Source organism: Aotus nancymaae, unplaced genomic scaffold (genome assembly GCF_030222135.1).
Source record: "Aotus nancymaae isolate 86718 unplaced genomic scaffold, 86718_ANA_hifiasm-v0.15.2.pri h1tg000041l, whole genome shotgun sequence".
NCBI lineage: Eukaryota > Metazoa > Chordata > Mammalia > Primates > Aotidae > Aotus > Aotus nancymaae.
In genome coordinates, this window is record NW_026988455.1 from 1,705,886 (window position 1) to 1,731,791 (window position 25,906).

At 37.0% G+C, this 25,906-nt stretch overlaps 1 protein-coding gene across 3 annotated transcripts in view; it reads right to left on the reverse strand.

Moving 5' to 3' along the window:
- The window catches only part of ALDH1A2 (aldehyde dehydrogenase 1 family member A2), a 160,060-nt gene that overhangs the window by 54,132 nt on the left and 80,022 nt on the right, over nucleotides 1–25,906 (reverse strand). For all 3 annotated transcript variants that reach the window (XM_021666206.2, XM_012443025.3, XM_064361343.1), the window contains 3 exons: nucleotides 9,773–9,877; nucleotides 9,451–9,591; nucleotides 6,459–6,588 (listed from right to left, as the gene is read on the reverse strand). In XM_021666206.2, coding sequence (XP_021521881.1) covers nucleotides 6,459–6,588; nucleotides 9,451–9,591; nucleotides 9,773–9,877 — 376 coding nt within the window. The remainder of the gene's footprint in view (nucleotides 1–6,458; nucleotides 6,589–9,450; nucleotides 9,592–9,772; nucleotides 9,878–25,906) is intronic.

The window sequence follows — 25,906 nt, forward strand, 5'->3', positions numbered from 1 at the left end:
ACCAGAATAGTCAACATGGTACTCAAGAGATAGTTTTCAACCTTCAGCCCTCTCTCTCTCCCTCCTTTTGAAGACCCCAGTGTCTATTATGTCCCTCTGTATGTTCAGCTCTCATAGGTGAGAGCATGTGGTATTTGATTTTCTTTTTCTTTTTTTTTTTTTTGAGACGGAGTTTTGCTCTTGTTACCCAGGCTGGAGTGCAGTGGCGCCATCTCGGCTCACCACAACCTCCGCCTCCTGGGTTCAGGCAATTCTCCTGCCTCAGCCTCCTGAGCAGCTGGAATTACAGGCACGCGCCACCATGCCCAGCTAATTTTCTGTATTTTTAGTAGAGACGGGGTTTCACCATGTTGACCAGGATGGTCTCGATCTCTTGACCTCGTGATCCACCCACCTCGGCCTCCCAAAGTGCTGGGATTACAGGTGATTTTCTCTTTCTTAGTGATTTCACTTAGTCTAATGGCCTCCAGCCCCATCCACGTTGCTGCAAAAAGCATGACTTCATTCTTTTTTAGGGCTGTGTAGTACCCCATCATGTGTATATATCTATATCTTTTTATCCAGTCATCCATTGATGGACACTTAGGTTCATTTTATTTACAACAGCCCCCCCAAAATACCAAAGAATTTTTAATCAAGGAGGTGAAAGATCTCCCCAAGAACTACAAAACACTGATGAAAAACATCACAGATGACACAAACAGAAAAACAACCCATGCTCATGGATTGGAAGACTCAATATTGTTAAAATGACCATACTGTTCAAAGCAATATACAGATTCAATGCAATTCCTAAAATGTAATTTTGATCAATGCACTCACCTATTTAAAATAATTTGGTGACTCACTATTGCCTACAGAATAAAACTTGCAGCATGGCTGTCCAAGACTCAGGGCCATACTGTCTTCTATATCTGCCTATACTTTCAGATCCACTAACACACGGTACTCTCCTCCCTTAATGCTTTGTGCTAGCTATTCCCACTGCCTATGATGTCCCTGTCTCCATCTTTACTTACCTGTCCCCTTCAGGTTATCACTTAGACATCCTACCACTTTCTCCAGGAGGCCTTAATACTGTAAGATGTCTCTCATATGGTGTCCCACCAAATTTAATTCTTCAATATCTAAATAGACCACACTGTATTCCAGTTCCATACCTATTTGTTTTTCTTACCGTTCTTCAAACATCTTAGTTATGTGCCTTTGTAACCCCAATGCCTTATACAGGAGCTGAAATACAGCAGGTGCTAAAAAAAAAAAAATCTGTTGAATGAATGAAGAAATGGATGAATGAATAAGAGATCAAAGTTGATGCCATGCAAAGGAGGTAAAAGAAGAACTCTTCCAATTACATGATACCTTTCTCTAGCCTTTCCAAATGGGAATGAATAAAAGAGATAATGGCATTTATCTTCCCATTCTTTTTGGTTGTTATCCTTTAGTGTTAGAAATACTATGCTGGATGAACCATGGAGTATAATTCAATGTTGCAAAGCAGTCTCACATTTAAAAAATTTGACAACAAAAAAACTCATTTCAGGTTCTTCTTTATGGGTGACCAAACAGAACTGTGTGCTTATCTCTGACACTCACTATGAAAGCCCCCTTCACTCATATGATTAGGATCTAGGCAGGGAGATCCATACCATTAGTGTTCCAGAACATTTAAGTCTCATAAATGCTATCTGGAGAAAAGAAGGCTCTAGATATAGTCACTCCTATTTGTGAATTCCGTATTTGAGAACTTACCTACTTCTTAAAATTTATTTGTAATCCAAAAATAAGTACTGATTGTTCTCAGAGTCATTTATGGGCATGTATATCCAAAGCAGAGAATTTTTTCATTTCAATAGTTTTGGAGGAACAGGTGGCGTTTTGTTACATGGATAAGTTCTTTAGCGGTGATTTCCAAGATTTTGGTGCATCTGTCACTGAGGAGTGTACACTATACCCAATATGTAGACTCCTAACACTCACCTCCCTCCTAGCCTTCCCAAAAGTCCATTATATCATTCTTATGCCTTTGAATCCTCATAGCTTAGCACTTACTTATAAGTGAGGACATACGATATTTGGTTTTCCATTCCTGAGTTACTTCACATAGATAATGGCCTCTAGCTCCATCCAAGTTATTGCAAAGGCCATTATTTCATTCTGTTTCATTGTGGAGTAGTATTCTCTGGTGTCCATACACCACATCTTCTTTATCCACTCATTGGCTATGGGCATTTTAGTTGGTACCGTATTTTTGCAGTTGCATATTGTACTGCTGTAAATATGCATGTGCCTTTTTCATATAATGACTTATTTTCCTTGGGTAAGTACCCAGTAGTGGGATTGCTGGAACAAACGGTAGTTGTACTTTAAGTTCTGTAAGGACTCTCCATACTGTTTTCTATAGTGGTTGTACTAATTTACATTCCCACCAGCAGTGTAAAAGTGTTCCCTTTTACCACATCCATGCCAACTTCTATTTTTTTTTTTAGTTATGGCCTTTCTTTTTGCAGGAGTGAGGTGATTAAATTGTGGTTTTAATTTGCATTTCCCCAAAGCAGGGAAAATTTTGAGTCACCTGATGCACATATTCTTAGCTAAGGTTGAACAAGGTGACACTATGACTTATTGCTTCAGCTCTCATGTTGTTAAAAAAAAAAAAATGTCTTTTTTGTGGTCTGCTTAGTGCCACATTTTTCACATTTTTGTGCCTTTTGTCCATGATTTTGCTGTTTAAAATGGCCCCTAAGCATATTGTTGAGTGCTGTCTAGTGTTCCTAAGTGCAAGAAGTCTGAAGTACCTTACAAAGAAAATACATGTATCAGACAAGCTTCATTCAGGTATGAGTTACAGTACTTTTGTCTGGTTGGCCATGAGTTCAGTGTTCATAAATCAACTATATATATATATATATATATATATGTGTGTGTGTGTGTGTGTGTGTGTGTGTGTGTGTGTGTGTATATATATATATATATATATATATTAAACCAAGGCTCTTTCAACAGAAATGCACATAAAACAAGGCCATGCTCTGATCAGTGGGGATCAGAGGATGGATCAGTGGGGATCAGTGGACAAGAATATTGTTATCAGAAGCTCACAGAAACCTAACCTTGTATTTTCCTTAGAAGCAATAGTTCAGTATTTGCTAATTCAGTGTTGGTGACAACTTTATAAAACATAACTACCATAAATAATAAGAATAAACTGTGTAGTAGTAAAAAGAAAAATCAGCACAGGGGTAATGACTTCACCAGGGCCACCTTCCTGCTTTGCTGAACCAATCTCCATAAGAAGACAGTTTACCATGGCTTAGGCAGAAAAAGGCTTGAGTTTTAATCTCAGGTGTCCCACTTACTAGCCATGTGACCTTCTTTAGACACTAAACCCTTACAGTCTTATTTTCTTAGAGGTAAAATGGGTAAAATACCATTTAAAATCCAGACTATCTCATCAGATCACACACAGAATCACATAGATATTGTACATGAACGAATATTTTATACTTTTTAATTCTATGCAAATATAAATCACATTATTTCTTTATAATTCCAAACATAAAATTAGGTTGTTTTGCAGGAAAATGCATGTAGCACAATAAACATCTCATGGTTAAAGACTAATGGACTTTCTGTATTACAGACTTCACTGTGGAAAAACAGCCAAGTATGCAGAGATAAAATGAAGCTGATGTTAAATTATGGAGTTACAAATGACAACTACAAATGTATTGATTTACTGGACAAATCTGAGAATAACTAAGTGAATAGTTATGATGCTCCTTTCTGTGATCTTCTCCTATGTCTCCTCTAATTTAGTATAGCTACATTCAGTAAGCAATGGACTAACCAAAGACATTGTTGGCTGAACTAGAAGCAGCCTCTAGGCAAGCCCAAATGTATCTAAAACTAGAACAGAGAGGAAAGCTGCCAGGTTAACCTGTCTCCATCCTTCCCTCATTTGTTTGAGACACCGTGGAGAGAGTTCTTATTACCCATACTTCAGCCTCCTAAGAGTTCTGCCTATAGGCCTGATGGCAGAGAGACTCCTTCATCCCAGTATACCTCTAAATGCACTTTCAGAAAAACTTTTTGTTTTTTTTTGGGAAACAAAAAGTCACTGAGAGTTTAAGAGAATTCCTCATTTTTTCCTTCATTGGCTGAATACCAGTTAATGAATAAAGTTGGAAAGTTGGGAAAGACTACTGTAACAGCCTTTTCTATGTCCTGAATTTCTAACTCGTAGATAAGCATCCACAGAATCTCCAAAAAGCATTAGATGAAAACAGTGAGGCTCATGAGCCAACCATCTCTATTACCAGATCAAGTTACATTAAAGCATCAAACATTATCAGGGATGCCAATCAATATTTACCTTTATCTAATCAGGGTCTTCCCTCCTGACGAAATAAAAGAAAATCAGGATACAGCTGGGCCAAATAGAGATCTATGTGCATTGCCTTGTTTCACAGTATTCCTCAGAGCTTTTTAAATAGTTTGAAAAGATATTTAAATGCCTAAAACATATTTGTTGTTTTAATAATGAAATGGCAGGTGGTGTGGGGACAAAAAAAAAACAAAAACCAACTAGGGCCTTTGAGCTTCTTAATTTACTTTTCTGTACAGATAGAGGACAGGCCTCCCCACCTAAAAAGACTGACATTGTTTCCCATTGTTGACAAAGGTTTTAACTCTCAGGCCCTCTAAAAGGTATGCTCATAACAAATAGTGATTTTCTGCTTCACTTAGGCCATCCCCACAACCTGCAAGTGATGCTGGAGAACAACTGTTCTGTATTATCCTTTGAACCAGAAATGAACTAAGATTCTGACTTTCCCCAAGAGAAATCTTCTACACCCTTCTCAGTCATTTGAACAAGGGAAGAACCTGGATGGAGGGGAAGAGCCCCTACAATCAGAAATGCCTTTTCTAAAGACTAACATTCCACATGTCCTCATCATTTGTGGGAGCAATCCTTGGAAGTCGTATCTCTAAACTTTCTCTGTTCTCACTGTAAATTATTCCTTCCTTGTCATACCACGCCTACATGAGACATCACAATAGCCACCTAACTTGGTTCTGCTGTGTCCTCTCCTTGATACTCAATGCAGAGGACCAGCAGCTGATTAGACATGCAGAGTCTCAGGCCCCACCCCAGATCTATTCCGTCAAAAACCGCACTTGAAGAAGACCCCTGGTGACTCATGTACACATTAAGTTTAAGAAGCACTGTTCTGAGCGATCCATACTATCAGCCAAATCATTCCCTTTTTTAGTAAATCACTACTGCTCAGCCTGGCTAGGAAGGCCCAAAAGAGACACTTCAAAGTCCTCAGCATTACTTTCCACTCCTGCTACTATGCACTCTCCATGGAAAGGAGACTGCCTTCTGGAGAACACAGGTTGAGCACCTGGCACAGTGCTTAGTGGATACTAAGGATATCTCTTTCTCCTGGGATGTATTTGGAATTCTCTAGTGAAGTGGTTATAAGCCTAGGTTCTAATATCAAAGTTTTAGCTCTATAACTTTTTACTCTATGAATTAGGAAAACCAATTTTACTTCGCCAGGCCCCTTTCCACCTTTGTGAACTGAAGATGTTTATAATAGGGCCTTTCTCCTGGAGTTGCTGTGAAAGCACTCAATTGGTATTAGCTATGACTAGTATCCAAGCTCAGATCAACATCTCCTCAATGACTGCTTTAATTGCTTCAGTCTTGGATACTTTTCCTCTCATTTAAAGGGTTACCGCACCAACAGGTGAAGCACACAACTTATCACCCAATTATAACACTCCTATAGGGGCCTTTACGTTTTTCATATTGTTGATTTTGTCATCTAACCTGGATCTTAATAATAAAAAGGGGTTAGGATTACTGTTGTTTTTACAGATTGTGAAAGTAATTCATGGCCATTGGAGAAATTTATAGAAAGCAGAGAAAAATATAAAAAAGAAACTGAAAATCAGCCATAATCTCACCACTCAGAGACAACTGTTAACATTTAAGAGTATTTCCTTCCAGAGAGTAGATCTTACGTTTCAGGAGAGCAAGGAGCAAGTCTTAACCTTCCTGGAATTTCCCATGACTTCCCTTCATCCAGTAATGCCCTTTCCTACCTACCCCAGCAGCTAACCTAGCACAACGCTGAACATTTGCCAGTGGACAAATACATACCTGTTCCTTAGATGAATGATGTATTGATTTAAGTGGCTGGTCCCTATCTGTATCTGTAAGACCCCTATAGGCTTGTCCCTGTAGATATTATACACAGACTATCTACAGAAAAAGGGAAGTTGTCAGAGTCAGTGACATAATTTGGTTGGTTCTTCACTCAGTTCTAACTGTTGTAAGTGTGCCCATATCTGTATTCTACGTGACTGCTGCTTGTGTTTGGTGGTAAAACTGCATTTCTGGTGATCTCACATTTTCCTTTTTGACATACTCAGATTGCACATACCTACAGGAATGGTCATCCCATGAATTTTATCAGCCCAGCCTGCATAATACCGAAGGGTTTTGATGACACCCTGCAAATCCACATAAAAAGCTTGCAGGAATGGTTTGCCACCATTTAGGGATTCCATGGTCTGTTGGAAAAGAAATGGAGAGATATTAAGTTCCCAGAACTTTCCAGCAATACACTAACTAATTTCTGGAGCAGAAGAAAAAAGGAACAGAGAGAATACAAATGAATATGAATGGAGATGCATACCTGGTCAACTATGAATTCTCAAATGAAAAGATTTCTAGTACTGTCAGTTTGGTTCAGTTCCTACTAAAAACCACAGTGAGTATATAGGTTCATGTTCCTGTGCCTCTGTGCTTTCAGTAACCACTATCCACATACATTAACACAATATTTCTTTAACTAATGATAAAGAAACATTCTGCTTGTCAAAACAGCTTCCATTATATTAATGATAAGAGCTCATTGGGAATTCTTTGGTGTCCACATCAGTAATCCGAATCCATCTAAAGAGGAACAGGAACATGGGCTCTTTATGTAACTGATGAGAATAGAAAGTGTTCTCCACAGCTGCCAAGATCCCTGCTGAGAAATGGAATATCCACAGTACACAGCGAGTTTATTTACTACCACCAAATAAACAAGATCTCCTCTAGGGAAGCCCAGATGTTAACAACTTAAAGGCTGGTTTTCAGTAAACATTTATGTTAACAACCATTATCTATGAAGAGTGAAATATCTGCTCCATTTAATAAAATAGCAATATTGAACTGCTTTACATTATAAACGTTATTATTTTAATGACATGTTCCTAAACTGGCTAAGTCTGTAACAAAAACAACGAAAAATGAACACGCTGAAATAGAATAGTATTTGGACTTCAGAAATATTAAAGGTGTTACAAGTTTGACAAATGAAATAGAAAAATATCTTTGGGTAATTTCCTTTTTTCCCCCTACATGTTATAAGACACACTCGTGTGAAAATTATTTGATCTCTGACAAGGCTAAAATTAAAATGTTCTCCAATCAATGAGATGAAAATACTATGACTTCCATTACAATTTATGTACTTGCTATGTGAATGAAATGAACCTTATTTAAAAACATCATGTTACTTATTACTGTATACTAGCTCACCCTTTAAAAAGGGAATCAAACTATTTCCTAGTACTTTTTAGAACATGCATGTTTATACGATAGGGATTACATTCTCTATGCAGCTAGCATAGCACCAAAATCTACATAACAGAGTGAACAGTGTCAATAACCAGAATCTAGGCTGCCTAAATAGTCCCTGTGAGCTGCTGACACCAGTCATATTCATTGAGAATTGCCAGTTGTAGATTTATTTTCAATTGTGTTTACTTTGGATGCAGTATTAATTTCAGTTTTCTAGTCAGGAGCTCCCCTTTCGTCCACAGGCTACCTCTTACTAAAATTCACTTTTCTCATAGCTTGAGAGTATTTAACAGCATGAATCTCATTTAGGTGTGGTAGGAAAAGAGACTTGATCAGTAAGACACATAGATGAGAAAGAAAGATATTTGAGTGTTATTGTATGAAAATATAACTGCAGAAATTAACTAATCATCTTCTAGTACAGTGTTAATCCAGTGCTATAGATATATCTTTAGCTCAATTAAATAGCCATTTATTGACCACCTAGGTGCCCTCATTTGCCACTTACATGCTAAGAACCATGCTAGGATTACCAAAAAAAGGTAAAATACAAGTTTAATTCTCAAGAAAATCATTATCCAGGGAAGAGATAAGTATAAAAAGCAGCCTTCTCTAATGTGTCCCAAAAAACTTAGTTTTGCATGATATTGGTATGTTAGCCAGGAAAATGGTAATGAGGCTCAAGTAAGCTTGAGAAGCATTTAGTAGGCTTTTCCTGTGCCTTTAATATGTCCAGTATCTTGTGAATCTCCAAGGAGTTTCTTTACCATGAAACACTGTTTTCACAGTATGTATAAACACCTCATTCGAATGGTATTCTCTAGGATGCCAGATTAGAAAATGTTTTCATTCACAAATAAATGTTATATATAGCTAGAATCCCAAACCATTTTCCATAAAGGAATCATTTTGTCCCCATACTATGAACAGGTTTCTGAGGGGGATGGTAGAAGGGAAGAACTACGGTAGGAGGGACACTGAGAAAGGGAATGAATGCTTGCTTTCCCCGAAGCAAGCCCAATAGTGACCTATCTTCCCAAGCAGAGGGAACAATATCGTACTCATGGCTTGAATGCCCTGACTGAACAAGGAAACTCTAAATATTCACTGATCCCAGGTAGAGATCCCAAGTATATACTGCATATATTCCTAAAGGGTTCCAGTTTTCAGAAAGTTTATATTCTCTAAGAAATTGACTTTTTTTAAAAAAAACAGCAGCAACAACAAAACCCATTAGTGCAGGAGAAGTTCCTTATTTGGGGAAAATAATTGTTTTAGTGAAACAAAGTTGCTATCTCCTGCTGTCTCTACTTTCTACTGGCTCACAGAATCACAGGGCAAATGGAGCAGAAGCTTATGAGAAATGCATACTATGCCCTCTGCTTCTGAAGGATTCTCCTCAGTCAACAGAGGTTAACTCTGGGGAGGTAAAACTTGTTCTATTTCATTCTGAAAAGAATCATCTGATACTGGTTTTCTGTAAGCAGCACGGTGACTATCTTGTTGCTTGACTGTTTTTAATTGGTCATGGGGAGGGAGAGTTTTATAAAGGAAGGCCCTTACCAGTTGGGAAAAGCTCTAGTTTTCTCTTCAAAATTCAGTGATAGACATTCAGCTGATCCTCCACTTCCCCACCTGATTCCCCAAATCCAAACATGTCTAATTTTTCATATGTATTATGTACTCATTAGCTTTTTCCCCAGGTCTGCTTTAAAGTATCCTTTTAGAAAGACCGAGGAATGCAAATTTCAGCAGAATGGCAAATTTGGGGTAAAGACTTAATGTTTTCTAAGGTTACTTACTGCAAGAACTGCCCTGTCCCGTTCCACCAAGTCTGCAAGCTTATCCAACAGACGTCCTCTTTCTGAAGCATCCATCCTTCTCCACACTGAACCAAGAGAGAAAGCCAGGCGGGCTGCCTGCACTGCTTTGTCTATATCTGCCTGTTAGAGAGGAAGAGGCACAACTGAAGAAAGATAAACACTCCAAATAAAGGAAGAACCATCTGCTCTCATGAAAAAAGTGAAGCATGAGCATGTACTGGTGTATGGAGAGCATATGTTTACTGCTCTGCTGTTTGAAGGCAGTTATTTCATAAGGCATCTTTTTCTACAAAAGACATACCTTGTCTGCTTCTTGAACTTCACACACCTGTTCTCCTGTGGCTGGATTATAGACAGGGAACACTCTCCCACTCTCTGAGTTCTGCCATTCGTTGTTTATAAAGATCTAAGGGAGTAGATAACAGAATGGGATCTGTGACACAGGTGATAAAGAGCCAGTAAATGGCCAAGTGTTATGGAACTACTATGGTAATAATACTTGTATAATAAAAGTACAGCATTTGAAGTGTTCTGAGAGACCTTTCTAGACTCAACCCCAATTTAGAAATTTCCTCTGTTTTTCTTTTAATATCATCTGAAGGCTAACTACAGTTCTTATCTTTCATGAACCTGTCAATTAATGAAAGATACAAATAAGAACAGAAGTCTCACATACATACTAATCATACACTGAAGCTAAGGTAACAGTTATTGATAGTCCAAGATCTGGTCAATATCCCTAAGGGTTAAATAGTAGATCAAACTGACAGTCATCAAGTCTTAGATCCTACTTTCTCTGTCAGAGGCCTAAGTGACTTCTCAATGAAACCCGAATGGTACTGCAATAAGCACTCACCTAATTTGCAGTCAGGTCCTGAACAATGACTCTGACCAAACTAGTGAGTTAAACAAGTGGTATGTGTAAATCCAAGTTAAATTTATTTCCCTTTGCTGAATAGGCTATATCACATAGCCAAAGGAGAGGGGGATGGGGAGTCGGCAGGTGGGGTATAACTTTCAAATGATCACCCCAGTATTTTCTAAAAGGCTTGGTCTCCTTAGACATGAAATTGAGATTATATTAAAATGGCAAAGAGATGAAAGATTTGAGAAATTATTCATGTCAATTTCTCATAAGATTTGTAATAAATGAGTTAAAGGACAAGAGAAAAGATAAAGCAAGAAAAAATTTAAATTGTTATTGGTATTGAGTGAGAAACCTAAACTACTATTTTTAGACCATGTTATCTTAGAGGACATACAAAGATGTTTTACTCTATAAAATTTATGGCACCACAGTGAAATTTCTGAACTTACGAACCAATCAATCGTCCAATTTAGGATAAACACAATGATAAACTGATTTATTTATTGCCTGCCATTTAAAAAATAATCAGAGATAAGGCTTAATAAATACAAATCTACCGTTGGAAAATATCAAATTCTAGAAAATGTCCCAAAGCTTTTCTTTTACATTTTTTCCTTGATTTGATAAGAACAATGAGCCCATGTAGAAGGAGGCACTGATTAAACTAGAACTTTCTTTTCCCAAAAGATTTTTAAGATAAAGGAAAAGAAAATACCTTAAATTTGTAGAGCACTTAATACAGCTATACTGACACTAACAAAACGACCTTGTAATTGTACATTTTACAGCTTATAATATACAGTTCATAAACATGCTTACCATAATTTACCCAATAAAACCTCAGATAACTTCTAGTCACAGGAAAGACAAAGATGATTAAGAGAGTTCCAGCCCTCCAGAGTCTGACAGTCTCTATAGTTTATTTAGTACTTAATAAAACCCTGCTTCACAGAGTTATTATCTATATTAAACATGAAAAAATTGAGAGACAGGGAGCTTGAGTCTGAAGAAGCAGGTTCTATTGTGACTGACTCAAAGGCTACTACGTTCTTTCCAATATACATAATTTCCAGGATTAACCAGCCCAAAGAAACAGAACTAGTTAATGTCCAAACCTGAGCTAAGAGTTAAAATTCTTGAATTATTGGTCTGGTTCTCTTTTCATTCAGTCTACTTAACAAATTTTCTCACAGCTCATAGCTCATTACATTTGCATGCTCCTTTGAAACATAGTATGATGTCCAGGTAACAAAAGGAGAAAATTAAAGTTAGTTTCATTAAGGATCCACTTCTAGGACATTACCAGGTTTAAGGAAAAAGCAGTCTTACCAATGTCGTGATCCTTTTATTCACCATGTGACTGAATCAAACTTTTTAACCTTTGGAATATCACCAGGGTCCACTGATCCAAGTTTAATTTTTTGTTTTGTTTTGTTTTTTGAGGGTTTTCTTGAGACAGAGCCCTGGCTCAATCTCAGCTCACTGCAATCTCCATTTTTCTGGTCCGAGTGATTCTGCTGCCCCAACCTACCAAGTAGTAGGGATTACAGGCACCTGCCACCATGCCTGGCTAATTTTTGTATTTTTAGTAGAGTCAGGGATTTACTATGTTGGCCAGGCTGTTCTCAAACTCCTGATCTCAAGTGATCTGCCCGCCTCAGACTCCCAAAGTGCTGGGATTACAGGCATGAGCCACTGTACCTGGCCCCAAGTTTAGTTTTTAAGTTCATCTGTGCAGCAATTTTAATTATTTGTAAAGACTGGTATTTCATCGACTTTTACTGTTTCCTACAGGTTTTCTGAAAATCAAAAAGAAAAACTACTTCATAATTTACACTCGTTTTCTTACTCTTATCACTTGATCTATTGATCATTTTATAAATCTAAGATGCGGTATAGGATCTAAGATATATTATGAGATTTTAGTGATCTTACATTTCCTGCATTTTAAAACATTTTGGTGTTTCATCATGCTAGGAATTATTTCATCATCAGTCATCAATTATTTCTAACTGTGCTAAAAAAACTAAAATAAGGAAACAAAAAATTGTAAAATAGCCTAGAAAGGAATGTCATCACCCTATCATCCTTCAGTTTTCTAATTGTGTTGTCCAATACATCACCTTTCAAGAAGGTATAAAACAAGTCTAGAGATGCCATCTTTGCCATATTCCGTTCAGCTTCCATTGAACACAGTTAACAATTTGGAATTCTTAATTTTCTGCCCATAATGGGATAAGGAATAAAATTAAGAGAAAGGTATTTCACAATTATTAGATGAGTGAAAAAATGAAGGCAGAGACAGAGGACTTGAGATTCTAGTGATGAGATTAAAATGACTTCATCATTTAATATTTTGCAATAAGAACCTGGACCATCCCGCTTTGGTAAAAGGGCATATGACAATTCTTTTACCTTTTCTAATATTTGTTGGTAAAAATGTACTGCCAGGCATGGTGGCTCACACCTGTAATACCAGCACTTTGGGAGGCCAAGGCAGGCGGATGATGAGGTTAGGAGTTCAAGACCAGCTTGGCCAAAATAGTGAATCTCTACAAGAAATTATCCGGGTATAGTAGCACATGCTTGTAATCCCAGCTACTCAGGAGGCTGAGGCAGGAGAATCACTTGAATCTGAGAGGTGGAGGTTGCAGCGACCCGAAATTGCACCACTGCGCTGCAGCTTGGGCAACAGAGTGAGATTTCATCTCAAAAAATAAAAATTACTTGATATTCATAAATAGACAAATGCTGAAGGTAGGTATATATGTAAAGGTGACTGAAAAAACAGAGATTATGTAGAAATCTTAAAAGTTCATTGGGTTGATCAAGCTGATTGACACTTATAAAAGTGAAAATAAAAAGATTTTTGTAATTGTGAAACAAAAATATGGCCACCTTTTTTCCTACAGAATCATGAGCTCCCAAATTTTTCAGTAGCATTACACTGTGATAATGCACATGGTAGAAGAACCAGAGATAATGATGAGCTATCACCTACTAGAGATCTGTTTAAAATCTGGAGCCAGTATTTATGAGAAGATTATGTTCTGGGTTCATATATGACAGCCCATGAGCAGTTATCTGCATTCAAAGGCATTGCCAAAGTCAAGCTATGTTACCTCCTAAATCAGGAAAATATGAAATAAAAATATGGTTTGCTATGTTTAAATTCTTATTTTGCTGTTTTTTTATCAACTCCTTATTCTTCTGTAAATTATTCATAAAATAATAAAAATAAAAATAAAATGAATACATTGGAACTAGATGGTGAGTGATGGCTATTTTTCCTAGTGTGCCAAAATTAAAATTTTAATTTTACTACATTATTATTTTTGGAGACCTAGTATTATAAAATGACATTTAAAAAACTGTATGGACAATGTTGTTGGTACATGGAATAACAAATATCTCCAAGGTCACTATTTGAATGTGTGCAGCTCTCTAGGGAATTTCAAAAGCTTCAAATTCTGTCCATAGCGTTCTTCTCTGACCAGGGCTCCTTGGAGAAATTGTTTATTTCACAACTGTAGCAGGGAAAGTATAAGGTGAGCCTGGAGCACTGTGGTGCCTGAAATCAAGTAAATACTTAAAAACTGAGAGAGATCCAAGATGGCTGATGATTAGCAGCTCGGGCACGTACCTCCCAGTGAAAGCGCAAAGAACGAGAGGACGCCACACTTTCAGACGAATATTAGTTGCTCACGGACCAGGAGATTCCCAGTGGAGGAGCTCCACGGGTCGCCAGGGCGACTCTTGTGGCCGGCGTGGCGGTTTTGCTGGTGCCTTAGCACGCCAGTTCTTGGTGCAGAGTCCGGAGATTCCCGGGCAGAAAAGCACCATCAATCTTAACACCGCTGTTTTGGCCGGCGCAGTGGATTGCTCAGATTTCGGCGCAGGGAATCAACAAGTTGGACGTCAGAGACCCAGTTAGAAAGTCGGTAATTATAAAGACGACAGACGGACAAATATATAATGAAGGGAAGAAACCAGCGTAAAAAGGTAGAGAGTACTCAAAATCAGAATGCCTCTCCCTCTACAGGGGATTGCAATTCCTCATCAGTAACGGAACAAGGTTTAATAGATTACACGTGTGTTCCAATAACAGAAGCAGGTTTCAAAACGTGGGTGATAAGAAACTTCTGTGAATTAAAAGAACTTGTTCTAACCCAATGCAAAGAAACTAAGAACCTTGAAAAAAGGTTTGACGAAATGTTAAAGAGAATGGACAATTTAGAGAAGAATATAAGTGAATTGATGGAGCTGAAAAACACAACACGAGAACTTCACGAAGCATGCACAAGTTTAAACAGTCGAATTGATCAAGCAGAAGGAAGGATATCAGAAGTCGAGGACCAGCTCAGTGAAATGAAACGAGAAGACAAGAATGCAGAAAAAAGGATGAAAAGGAATGAGCAAAGTCTCCAGGAAATATGGGACTATGTGAAAAGACCTAATTTACGTTTGATAGGTGTACCTGAATGTGATGAAGAGAATGAATCCAAGTTGGAAAATACTCTTCAGGATATCATTCAGGAAAATTTTCCCAACCTGGCAAGGCAGGGTAATATTCAACTCCAGGTAATACAGAGAACACCACAAAGATATTCTTCAAGAAGACCAACCCCAAGGCACATAATCGCCAGATTTATTAGGGTTGAAATGAAGGAGAAAATACTAAGGGCAGCCAGAGAGAAAGGTCAGGTTACCCATAAAGGGAAACCTATCAGACTTACAGCAGATCTCTCAGCAGAAACCCTGCAAGCCAGAAAAGAGTGGGGACCAATATTTAACATCCTTAAAGAAAAGAACTTTCAACCCAGAATTTCCTATCCAGCCAAACTAAGCTTTATGAGCGAAGGAAAAATTAAATCTTTTGCGAACAAACAAGTACTTAGAGAGTTCACCACCACCAGGCCTGCTTTACAAGAGCTTCTGAAAGAAGCACTATACATATAAAGGAACAACCAATATCAGCCTTTCCAAAAATATATCAAAAAGCAAAGAACTTTAACACAATAAAAAATTTACATCAACTAATGGGCAAAACAGCCAGCTAGCATCAAACGCCGGTATTAAACTTATATATATTTTAATTGGATAAAAAGCCAAAACCCATCGGTATGCTGCATCCAGGCCCATCTTACATGCAACAATACACAAAGACTCAGAGAGAAGGAGGAAGATTTACCAATCAAACAGAGAGTAAAAATAAACTAATAAACAAAAAGCAGGAGATGCAATTCTCGCCTCTGATAAAGTAGACTTTAAAGCAACAAAGATCAAAAGAGGCGAGGAATGACATTACATAATGGCAAAAGGATCAATGCAACAAGAAGAGCTAACGATTCTATAGATCAACGAGATAGAAAATTAACAAGGATATTCAGAACTTGAACTCAGACCCGGAACAAGTAAACTTAATAAACATTTATAGAACTCTCCACTTCAAATACACAAAACATACATTACCACCTCACACCTATTCCAAAGGTGACTATATAATTGGAAGTAAATCACTCCTCAGTAATCGCATAGCATTTCATAGGTTTAAATTAAATATAGGTTGGCTGTTTGTTTGTTATCTTCTTCCCTTATTCCTTCCTGACTACATCATTAAGTATAATTATCAGTATAAAAGAAGTTTTCAATACCCATTACTAAATTGCATTCTAGCCTGGGCAAGAAAGCAATACTCCCATTCTCTCTCCCTCTTTCTTTTCCTTCTCCCTCCTCCCCATTCTCTCTCTCTCTTTCTCTTCCTTTTTCCTCCTTCCTATTCTCTCTCTTTCTCTTCAAAAAAAAAAAAAAAGGAAAATAAGAAACATGACCCAAAAAATCCAATATATGATCCCTTAAAAAAAAAAAAAAAAAAAACTGATAGAAACCTAGTAAAAAGATACAGATGTCAACATGAAGGAGCTCCCAATGGTCAATAATGGAATAATATAAACAAAAAATAAATAATGCTGGAAATAGATTATTACCCATGGAATGAAAACTGCATCCTAAAAGTTCATAATGATATAAATTTTGAATGAATAAATAAATAATTGTGAGATAAGGAAGAGCTCTTCTTCACAGAAGTCCAACTACTAGATGTAAAGAAACGACAGGATTAGATGATTATTATTTGTCAAATAACATAGTAATAACTGCTTCAGGCAAACTAATCACTACATAGTAAAATTAGTGGGCAAATATACAATGAAAAATGTATGATGGATGTTCATGTAGTTTCAAAATATCTCCTCCCCTTAAGACATTTATTAGTTACAAAGGAAAAAATAGTAACTTTAAGTTGGAGAAACTTGGCAGACACCACCTTAATCAAATGATTAAAGCTGACATCACCAGCAATGGGACAAAGTGATATCATGTGCAGCTGGTATGATATGCTGAGAAAGACACAAGATCCCTTCTGTGGTAGACTTACTCGAAAGGCATAATCTAAATTCAACCTTTAGGGTACAACAGGTAAATCCAAACTAAAGCATATCCTACAAAATAGCTGTCCCATACTTCCTTAAACTGCCAACGTCATGAGAGACAAAGACTAAAAACTGTTCCAAATTAAAGGTCACTAATAAGACATAAAAATCAAATGCATCATGTAACCATGGATTCTCTGCTGGGCCAGGAAAAAAATACATATTAATGGGACAATTGGTGAAATTTGAGTAAGATTTTTAGATCAGATGACAATATTGTATCAATGTTAATTTCCTGATTTTTATAATTTTTATAATTTTAAGATCATTTGGGGAATGTGAAGAGTAGATGGAAATTTTTTGCACTATTTTTGAACTTTATTTTTGTAAATCTGAAATTATTTCAAAATGGGAAGTAAAAAAAAAAAACAAAAGTTTAAAAGCCAGTGTCATCTTTTGGTGCCTACCTTTCAGATTTTAAATGCCCCAAACAAATTTGTTAAGTGAAGAAATGAGGATTCAACATCTTCACAAAAGTTTATTTAAATGTGAGTTTGTGGAAAATAAAAATAAGCCATTTGAGTTCTGTCTTAAAACATGGCCTAAGATGCCCAAAATTACTCATTTTAAAATTTAAAAATCAGTTTAACTCAAAGCCTTGTTAATGTCGGTATAAGAGACCAGAAAATTTTGCTTTGTAGTCTATTGAATTTCAGAATTAGTATGAGGAAAAATTTTGTGGGCTTTTCTAGTACAGAGGTCATTGAAAGTAGAAAATACATTTGATCCTAAGTTACTTGACTGTTGTTCAGTTTCATCATTTGGAAAATATACAAAATATCAACTTATTAAAATCATGTAATTCTGTGATGCTGTAACTGAAGATAAAAGGAACAGATGGTCCATAAAAGAAGGCACTTATCTATTCCAGGTTTCTCAGAGGTTGGAGGGATTAGTTCATATACTTAACTTTCTTTCCATTGTGGCTGTAAATAACTAACTGTCCCCTGACATATTATGGGTTGTTGTTGATAATAAAAAGACGGAATGGTGGGCACTTAGTTAACATTAACTGGAATAGAATGTCTGCTGAGAGAGGACATGAATCACTTTATTATTATTACTTTTTAAATGTTATTTTAAGTTCTGGGATACACGTGCAGGATATGCAAGTTTGTTAGACAGATAAACATGTGCTATGGTGGTTTGCTGCACCTATCATTCCATCACCTAGGTATTAAGCCTCATGTGCATTAGCTATTTTATCCTGGTGCTCTCCCTCCACCCGCTCCCTCTGACAGGCCCCACTGTGTGTTATTCCCTTCCTTGTATCCATGTGTTCTTATTTTGCAGCTCCCACTTATAAGTGAGAACATGTGGTGTTTTGTTTTCTATTCCTCTATTAGTTTTCTGAGGATAATGGCTTCCAGCTCCCTCCATGTCCCTGCAAAGGATATGATCTCATTCCTTTTCATGGCTGCAAAGTATTCCATGCTGTTTATGTACCACATTTTCTTTACCCAGTCTATCATTGATGGGCATTTGGGTTGATTCCATGTCTTTGCTATTGTGTGTAGTGCTGCAATGAACATATGTGTGCATGTATCTTTATAACAGAATGATTTATATTCCTTTGGGTATATACCCAGTAATGGGATTGCCAGGTAAAATGGTATTGACATGAATCGCTTTGTAACATCTTTCCTGATATGATCAGCAATACAGTACCTCCCACACAAAGAACAAATCCGAAACACTGAAGAATGAAGAGAATATTTGAGGAACAAAATTTTCTTATGTTATATTTAATATGTACTGTAAAAATATAGGTAATAGAAATGCAAGTCAAGATCTACTATATTAAAATATACCATGAACACATCATTCAAGCACTGAAATGTTATTAGTATTCCTGATGCTACTTGTGTGTTTCTCCTTAATCCCATCCTCCAGCTTGACTGACTCAGCCACCACTAGAGTTAACCACTAATTTGTATTTTTAATTTATTTATTCTCAGATATTTCCTTTTTCTTGCCCAAATGTAGTAATTATTGGATGCAGGTTTCTGTATGTGTCTATTGTATCAGTTTTCTGAAGTGCATTAAGATCATCTTGATTGTTATTAACATTTATATTTGTACTATGATCACTGAGAAAGCCATGCTGAAATTTCCCACCTTGGTGGTGGATTTATCAACATATTTGTTAACTCTGTATTATTACCTTTATCATTTTCAGGTGAATAGAAGCCTGAAATTTTATTAGCATATATAAGTTTGTAACCCTTAGATCTCTCTGGTAAACCATTTATCAATATGAAGTGATGCTCTTAATTACTAAGAAAATTTTGCATTTTAGAGCCTATTTTGCTTAATATTAGCATGGCTACCTAAGCCTTTCTCCAGTGTTTGTCTCATTTATCTTTTCCTATCCTTTTGCTCTCAACTATGTCTTTATAACTTTGATGTGTCTCTGTAAGTGATATATGGTTAGATTTTATTTAATATGAAAATCTATCTTTTAACTAGCAAGTTTAATCATTTGTATTAATTTTTCAGGTGGGGGAGGGTTCACTAGAAGTATTTTATGCCTGCCTCCTCCACTTAGAAAAAACAGAATAGTATATAGACAGTCACACTCCAAAATACATTATCCAAAAGAACACTGGAATTCAACAAAGAAGGGACAGGAAGCACCAAAAGCAGGAAAGAAGGCTGACTCTTGAATCCTCCCTGATGGATCAGTTGGGAGCCAGGAGTGATTTCCCAAAGAAGGGAATGCGTGAGAGAGAGACTTCCAGCAGCCTATATCCTCACCATGGAATTGTGCAATCCTGGCCACTAGAGAAGCCCTCAACCCCCCAAAGCCCTGAAACTAATTCAGGGAGCTGCCAGGAGACCATGGGATGAACTGCTCCTAGAAGAGAACTCACACTGGGTCCCACATCCTTTCTGAGACCTAAGCAGCTACAGCAAGGCGTCATTTCCAAACCTAGCCTTTGACAAACTGTGTGCTGTCCTGAGGCCCAGCAGTGCCAAGACTGAGGCATTAAGGAAACTCAGGCTATTACTGCTGGGATAGCAGGGCAAGATGAGAGTGCTACTGCAGCCAAGGCTAAGAAGTCAGTGAGAGATGAGCTGAAGCACCTAGTGCTGGTAGGCAAGTGTTGCTGAGAGCTGAGATGGAGACACAAGTTGCTGCTGGAATTAGATGTGAGCTGGGCAGGGGTTACTGCAGCTGGTGCAAACGGATGAGTTAGGTGCAGGCTACCACCACCAGGGCAGGGGACCAAGCCTCACTAAAACTGGGGCATGAAAGAGACACACATTCCCCACCTGCCAGTCCAGGCTACGGCCACTGAAGATGGCCATATCCTCTCCAGTGGCAGGGCCTCAATGCAGCTGCCAATGCCCCTCACTCAAGAACTCTGCATGGGGCCTAAGAATCTCCCTGCCCCTGCCCATCACAGCTGGTGCCTCCTCTCACCATTGGGGGGCCTGAACAAAAGCCTACCTGGCCTTGCATTGCTCCACATTCCCAAGAGAGAGCACATAGACTGAAGTCCTGGAGATTTCCCAACCCAATCTACCACCTTGGGTACCTGAACATTCCTCACGGAGTACTGAAATTGGGCCTAACTTCCTAGGCACTACCACATAAGCTGACCTCTACCTGCAAGTGCTACCTCGGGCTTGGAGACTTGCCTGTCCAGCCCTTCACAGCCACTCCCAATATCCATACACACTACTCAGGACGCAGAGGATCATCTTAATACTGCTACTGCCATTGCCATGCCACATAAGGTGCCTAGAGGCCTGGGAACCCATCCAACCACCTGGTCCACTGCTGCCACTACCTCCACCTAAAGGCCAAGAATCAGCCTTCTGGTAACTTCTAACACAAGTGCCTGGGTATTTCACACTGGGGCACCAAGATAGGCACACTCAACCTGCCACTGCAACCAGTGGGGTGAAAAGACTGGCCTATCTGGCAGCATCCCAGTCCCTAGCACAACTTTACCACAGCCTCTGCTAATAACCACACTGTAACTTACCAAGGAAATCACATATCACTGATGTTATTTACCACCAAAGAAATAATATAGAGACTACACCATTGCATCCACCCACAACCAAAGCCAAAGTGCCCTTTCCAACCAACACTATATATACACCTTCAGGAAAAAGTCCTCCCCTATGAAAGTAATTTCAAAAATAGGAACCAGCTGTTAACCAGATGTGCAGATATCAACATAAGGACAGAGAAAAGATGAAAAAGCAAGGAAATATGACACCTCCAAAGGAACACATCAATAGATCTTAATCAGAAAATTTCAAAATCCCAGATAAGGAATTCAAAATATTGACTTCAAAGAATCTTAGTGAGATACAAGTGAACTCTGAAGAATACAAAAAAAAAAAATCAGAAAAATAATTAGGGAAATAAATGAGAAATTACCAAAGAGATAAATATTTTTTAAAGAACCAAAAAGAAATCTGGAACAGAAGAATTCACTGAAGGAAACAAAATGCATTTAAAATCTTAGAATCAGCAAAACAAAAGCATTTCAAATCTTGAAGACAGGTCTTTTAAATAATCCAGTAAAACAAAATAAAGAACAAAGAATTTAAAATATAAGCAAACGTTTTGTGACATTTGGGATAATGTTAAACTGACCAAATTTACAAATTACCAGTATTACCAGAAGAGAAGAAACAAAGATGAAAACTTGCCAAGTCTGGCAACAGAGTTACACACTCAGATATAGGATGCTTAACAGTTCTCAGATAGATACAATATGAAAAGGTCTTCTACATAGTACGTTATAATGAGACTGTCTAAAGTCAAAGATAAAGAGAAAAATCCTAAAAACAGCAACAAAAAAGCATCTAGTCACCTATGAAGGAAACCTCATCAAACTAACAGCAGATTTCTCAGCAGAAACCTTACAGGCCAGAAGAGAATGAGATGGTATATTCAAAGCGCTGAAAAAAAAAAAAAGGAACTGCCAACCCAGAATACTATCTTCAGCAAAATTATCCTTCACAAATGAAGGAGAAATAGACTAATTCCCAGATAAGCAAAGACTGAGGGAATCCGTTACCACAAGACTGGCCCTACAAGAAATGCTCAAAATATTAACTTTGAAATATGGAAGTATCAAACTCATTTGTAAATCAATCACACAAAGGAGGAAGATAAATGACTCAAATGGCACCACTACAGGAATCCATCAAACTACAATGATAAACAATAAGAAGAAAAAAGAGGCAAAGAATATATAAAACAACCAGAAAAGATAAATAATGGCTGAATGGATTTTTAAAAAATGGTCCAGTTACATACTGCTTAGAAGAAACTCACTTTATCAATAAGGGTACATACAGACTCAACATTAGGAGATTGAAAAAATGAAAAAAGGTATTCCACTTACGTGGAAACAAAATGTAAGCAGGAGTAACTATATTTATATTAGATAAAAATAGACTTTAAGCCAAGCCCAGTTTAAAAAATAGGCAAAGCAGCTCATTATATAATATTAAGGAATCAATTCAACAAAACAATATAAAATCTAAATATATCTGTATCAAACACTGGAGCACCCAGATTCATAAAGCAAATACTACTATATATAAAGAGACAGACTACAATACAACAATAGTGGGGAACTTCAGCACCCCCAATGTCAGCATGAGACAGATCATCTAGGCAGAAAATCAACCAGAAACCCTGTATTTAAACTAGACTTTACACCAACTAGACCTAACATTCTATTCAACAACTGCAGACTATACATCCTTTTCATCAGCACATGGAATATTCTCCAGGACAGACCATATGTTGGACCACGAAATAAATTTCAGTAATTTTTAAAAAATCCTATGAAGCATCTCCTTAGACCACAATGGAGTAAAACTAGAAATCAATACCAAGAACAACTCTGGAAACTACACAAATACATGGAAATTAAATAACATGCTCCTAATTGACCACTGTGTCAACGAATATATTCAAGATAGAAATTTAAAAATGTCTTGAAACAAAGTAAAAGAGAAACAACATACCAAAACTCTTCAGAGATAGCAAAAGCAGTGCTAAGAGAGAATTTTATAGCAATTAATGTCTACGTCTAAAAAAGTAGAAAGATTATAAATTAATAATCTATCAATGTACCTTGAGAAACTAGAAAAGCAAGAAGAAAACAAACCCCAAATTAGCAGAAGAAAATGAAAAATAAAGATCAGACAGAACTAAATGAAATCGAGACTAAAAAGAATAAAAAAGGATCAACAAAACAAAAAGCTGGTTCTTTGAAGAGATAAACAAAATTGATAAACTGCTGGCTAGACTAACCAAAAAGTAAGAAGAATCAAACAACATCAGAATTGAAAATGGAGATATTATAAGGGATACCACAGTAATCTCTGAAGAAGTATATACTGACAAACTAGAAAACCTAGGGGAAATGGATAAATTCCTGGAAACATATGAGCTACCAAGATTGAATCAGGAAGAAATAGAAAATATGAACAGCCCAATAACAAGAAGTAAGATTGAATCAGTAATAAGATTCTCAACAGAGAAAAGCCCAAGACAAGAATCCAGCCAAAATCTACGAAACATAGAAAAGAGTAACTAAAATCAATCCTCCTGAAACTATACCAAAAAATAAAAAAGGAGGAATGTGTTAGTCTGTTTTGTTTTGCTATAAAGATATAGATGAGCATGAGTAATTTTTTAAAAATTTATCTTGGCTTATGGTTCTGCAGGCCATATAAGAAATAGGGTGTCGGTATCTGCTCTTAATGAGGCCTCAGGAAGCTTACAATCATGACAGAAGGTAAAGGGGAAGCAGGTGTGTTACGTGGTGACAGAGGGAGCAAGAGAGAAAAGAGAAAGTGCCAGGATTCTTTAAACAACCAGCTCTCATGTGAACTAACAGAGCAAGAACTCACTCATTACCTCAGAGGGGACACCAAGCCACTCAGGACAGATCCAGTCCCATGACATGAACACCTCCCACCAAAGTCCACCTCCAACACTGGGGATCACATTACAACATGAGTTTCAGAGAGGACATACATCCAACTGTAACAAGGGAATTCTCTCTAACTTATTCTATAAAGCTAGCATCACCCTAATACCAAAATCAGACAAGGACACAATAACTAAATTAAAAAACTGCAATCCAATATCCCTGATAAATGGACACGAAAATCTTCAACAAAATACTAACAAACCTAAATCAACAGCACATTGAAAAGATAATACACTATGAGCAAGTGAAATTTTTACCAGGAAGGCAAGGATGGTTCAACATACACAAATCAGTAAACATGATACATCAAAAATCAACAGAATGAAGGACAAAAGCCATATAATCATCTGAATAGATGCAGAAAAAGCATTTGATAAAATCAACATCCCTTCATGATAAATCAAACTAGATATAGAAGGAACATATTTCAGATAAAGGACATACGTGACAAATGCACAGATAACATTATACTGAATGGGGAAAAGTTGAAAGTCTTTCCTCTAAGAACTGGAATAAGACAAGAATGTCCACTTTTGCCACTCCTATTCAACATAGTGAAGAAAGAAATCAGACGGGAGAAATAAAGAAATCAAACAGGAGAAATAAATAAAAGGTGTCCAAATTAGAAAAGAGAAGGTAAAATTGTCCCTTTTTCCTAATCGTATGATCTTATATCTAGAAAAACCTAAAGATGATGTCAACAAACTTAAGATTTGATTCATGAATTCAGTAATACTGCAGAATACAAATCAACATACAAAAATCACTACCATTTCTATATATAATGATGATCTAGCTGGGAAAGAAATTAATAAGGTAATCCCATTTATAATACCTATAAAAATATACAGGAATAAATTCAAGTTAAGTAGGTGAAACATATATAAAAAGAAACTACAAAACGTCAATCAAAGAAATAACTGAAGATGACACAAATGGAAAACCTTCCCATGCTCAAGGATTGAAGAAATATAATTAAAATGACCCGAATGCCCAAAGCAATCTACAGATTCAATGTAATCCCTATCAAAATACCAATGTCATTCTTCACCGAATTAGAAAAAATAATCCTAAAATTCATATGGAGCCTGAAGAGCCAAAGCAATCTTGAACAAAGAGAACAATGCTGAACGCATCACATTACCTGACTTCAAAATAAATTACAAGGCTACAGTAACAAAAAGCATGCTATTGGTATAAAAATAGACACACAGACCAATCAATGAAAGAGAACAGAGAACCCAGGAATAAAGTCACATATTTACAACCAACTGATCTTCAACAAAGCTGACAAGAACTTAACTGGAGAAAAGACAACCTCGTAAATAAATACTGCTGGAAAAACTGGACAGTCACGTGAAGAACTAGACCCCTCTCTCTCACCATATACAAAAGTCAACTCAAAATGATTTACAGACTTAAGTGTAAGACCCAAAGCTATATAAAAAAAGAACACACACTAGAAGAAAATCTAACGTAAACTTTCCTGGACATTGGTTGAGGCAAAGAATTTATGACTAAGACCTCAAAAGCACAGACAATAAAAACAGAAAAATTGGACTTAAATAAACTAAAGGCTTCTACACAGCAAAAGACATAATCATCAGAGTAAACAGACAACCTGAAGAACAGCAGAATATATGTGTGAACTATTCATCCTAAAGGGGACTAGTATCCAGAATATACAAGGAATGCAAACAACTTAACAGGAGAAAACTAAATAACTGCATTAAAAAGTAGGCAAAGAACATGAATAGGTATTTCTCAAATGAGGAAAGACAGCCAACAGATACATTTAAAAATGGTCAACATCATAATTATCAGAGAAATGCAAATCAAAACCACAATAAGATGTCACCTTACCCCAGTCAGAATGGCTACTGATAAAAAGAAAAAAGTAACAGATGTTAGCAAGGATGTGAAGAAAACGAAACTCTTGTACGCAGTTGGTGGGAATGCAAACTAATACAACCACTTTGGAAAATAGTATATGGGGATTTCTCAAAAGACAAAATATAGAATTACCATTTGATTAAGCAATCCCACTATTTGTTATCTATCCAAAGGAAAAGAAATCAATATAACAAAGGGATACT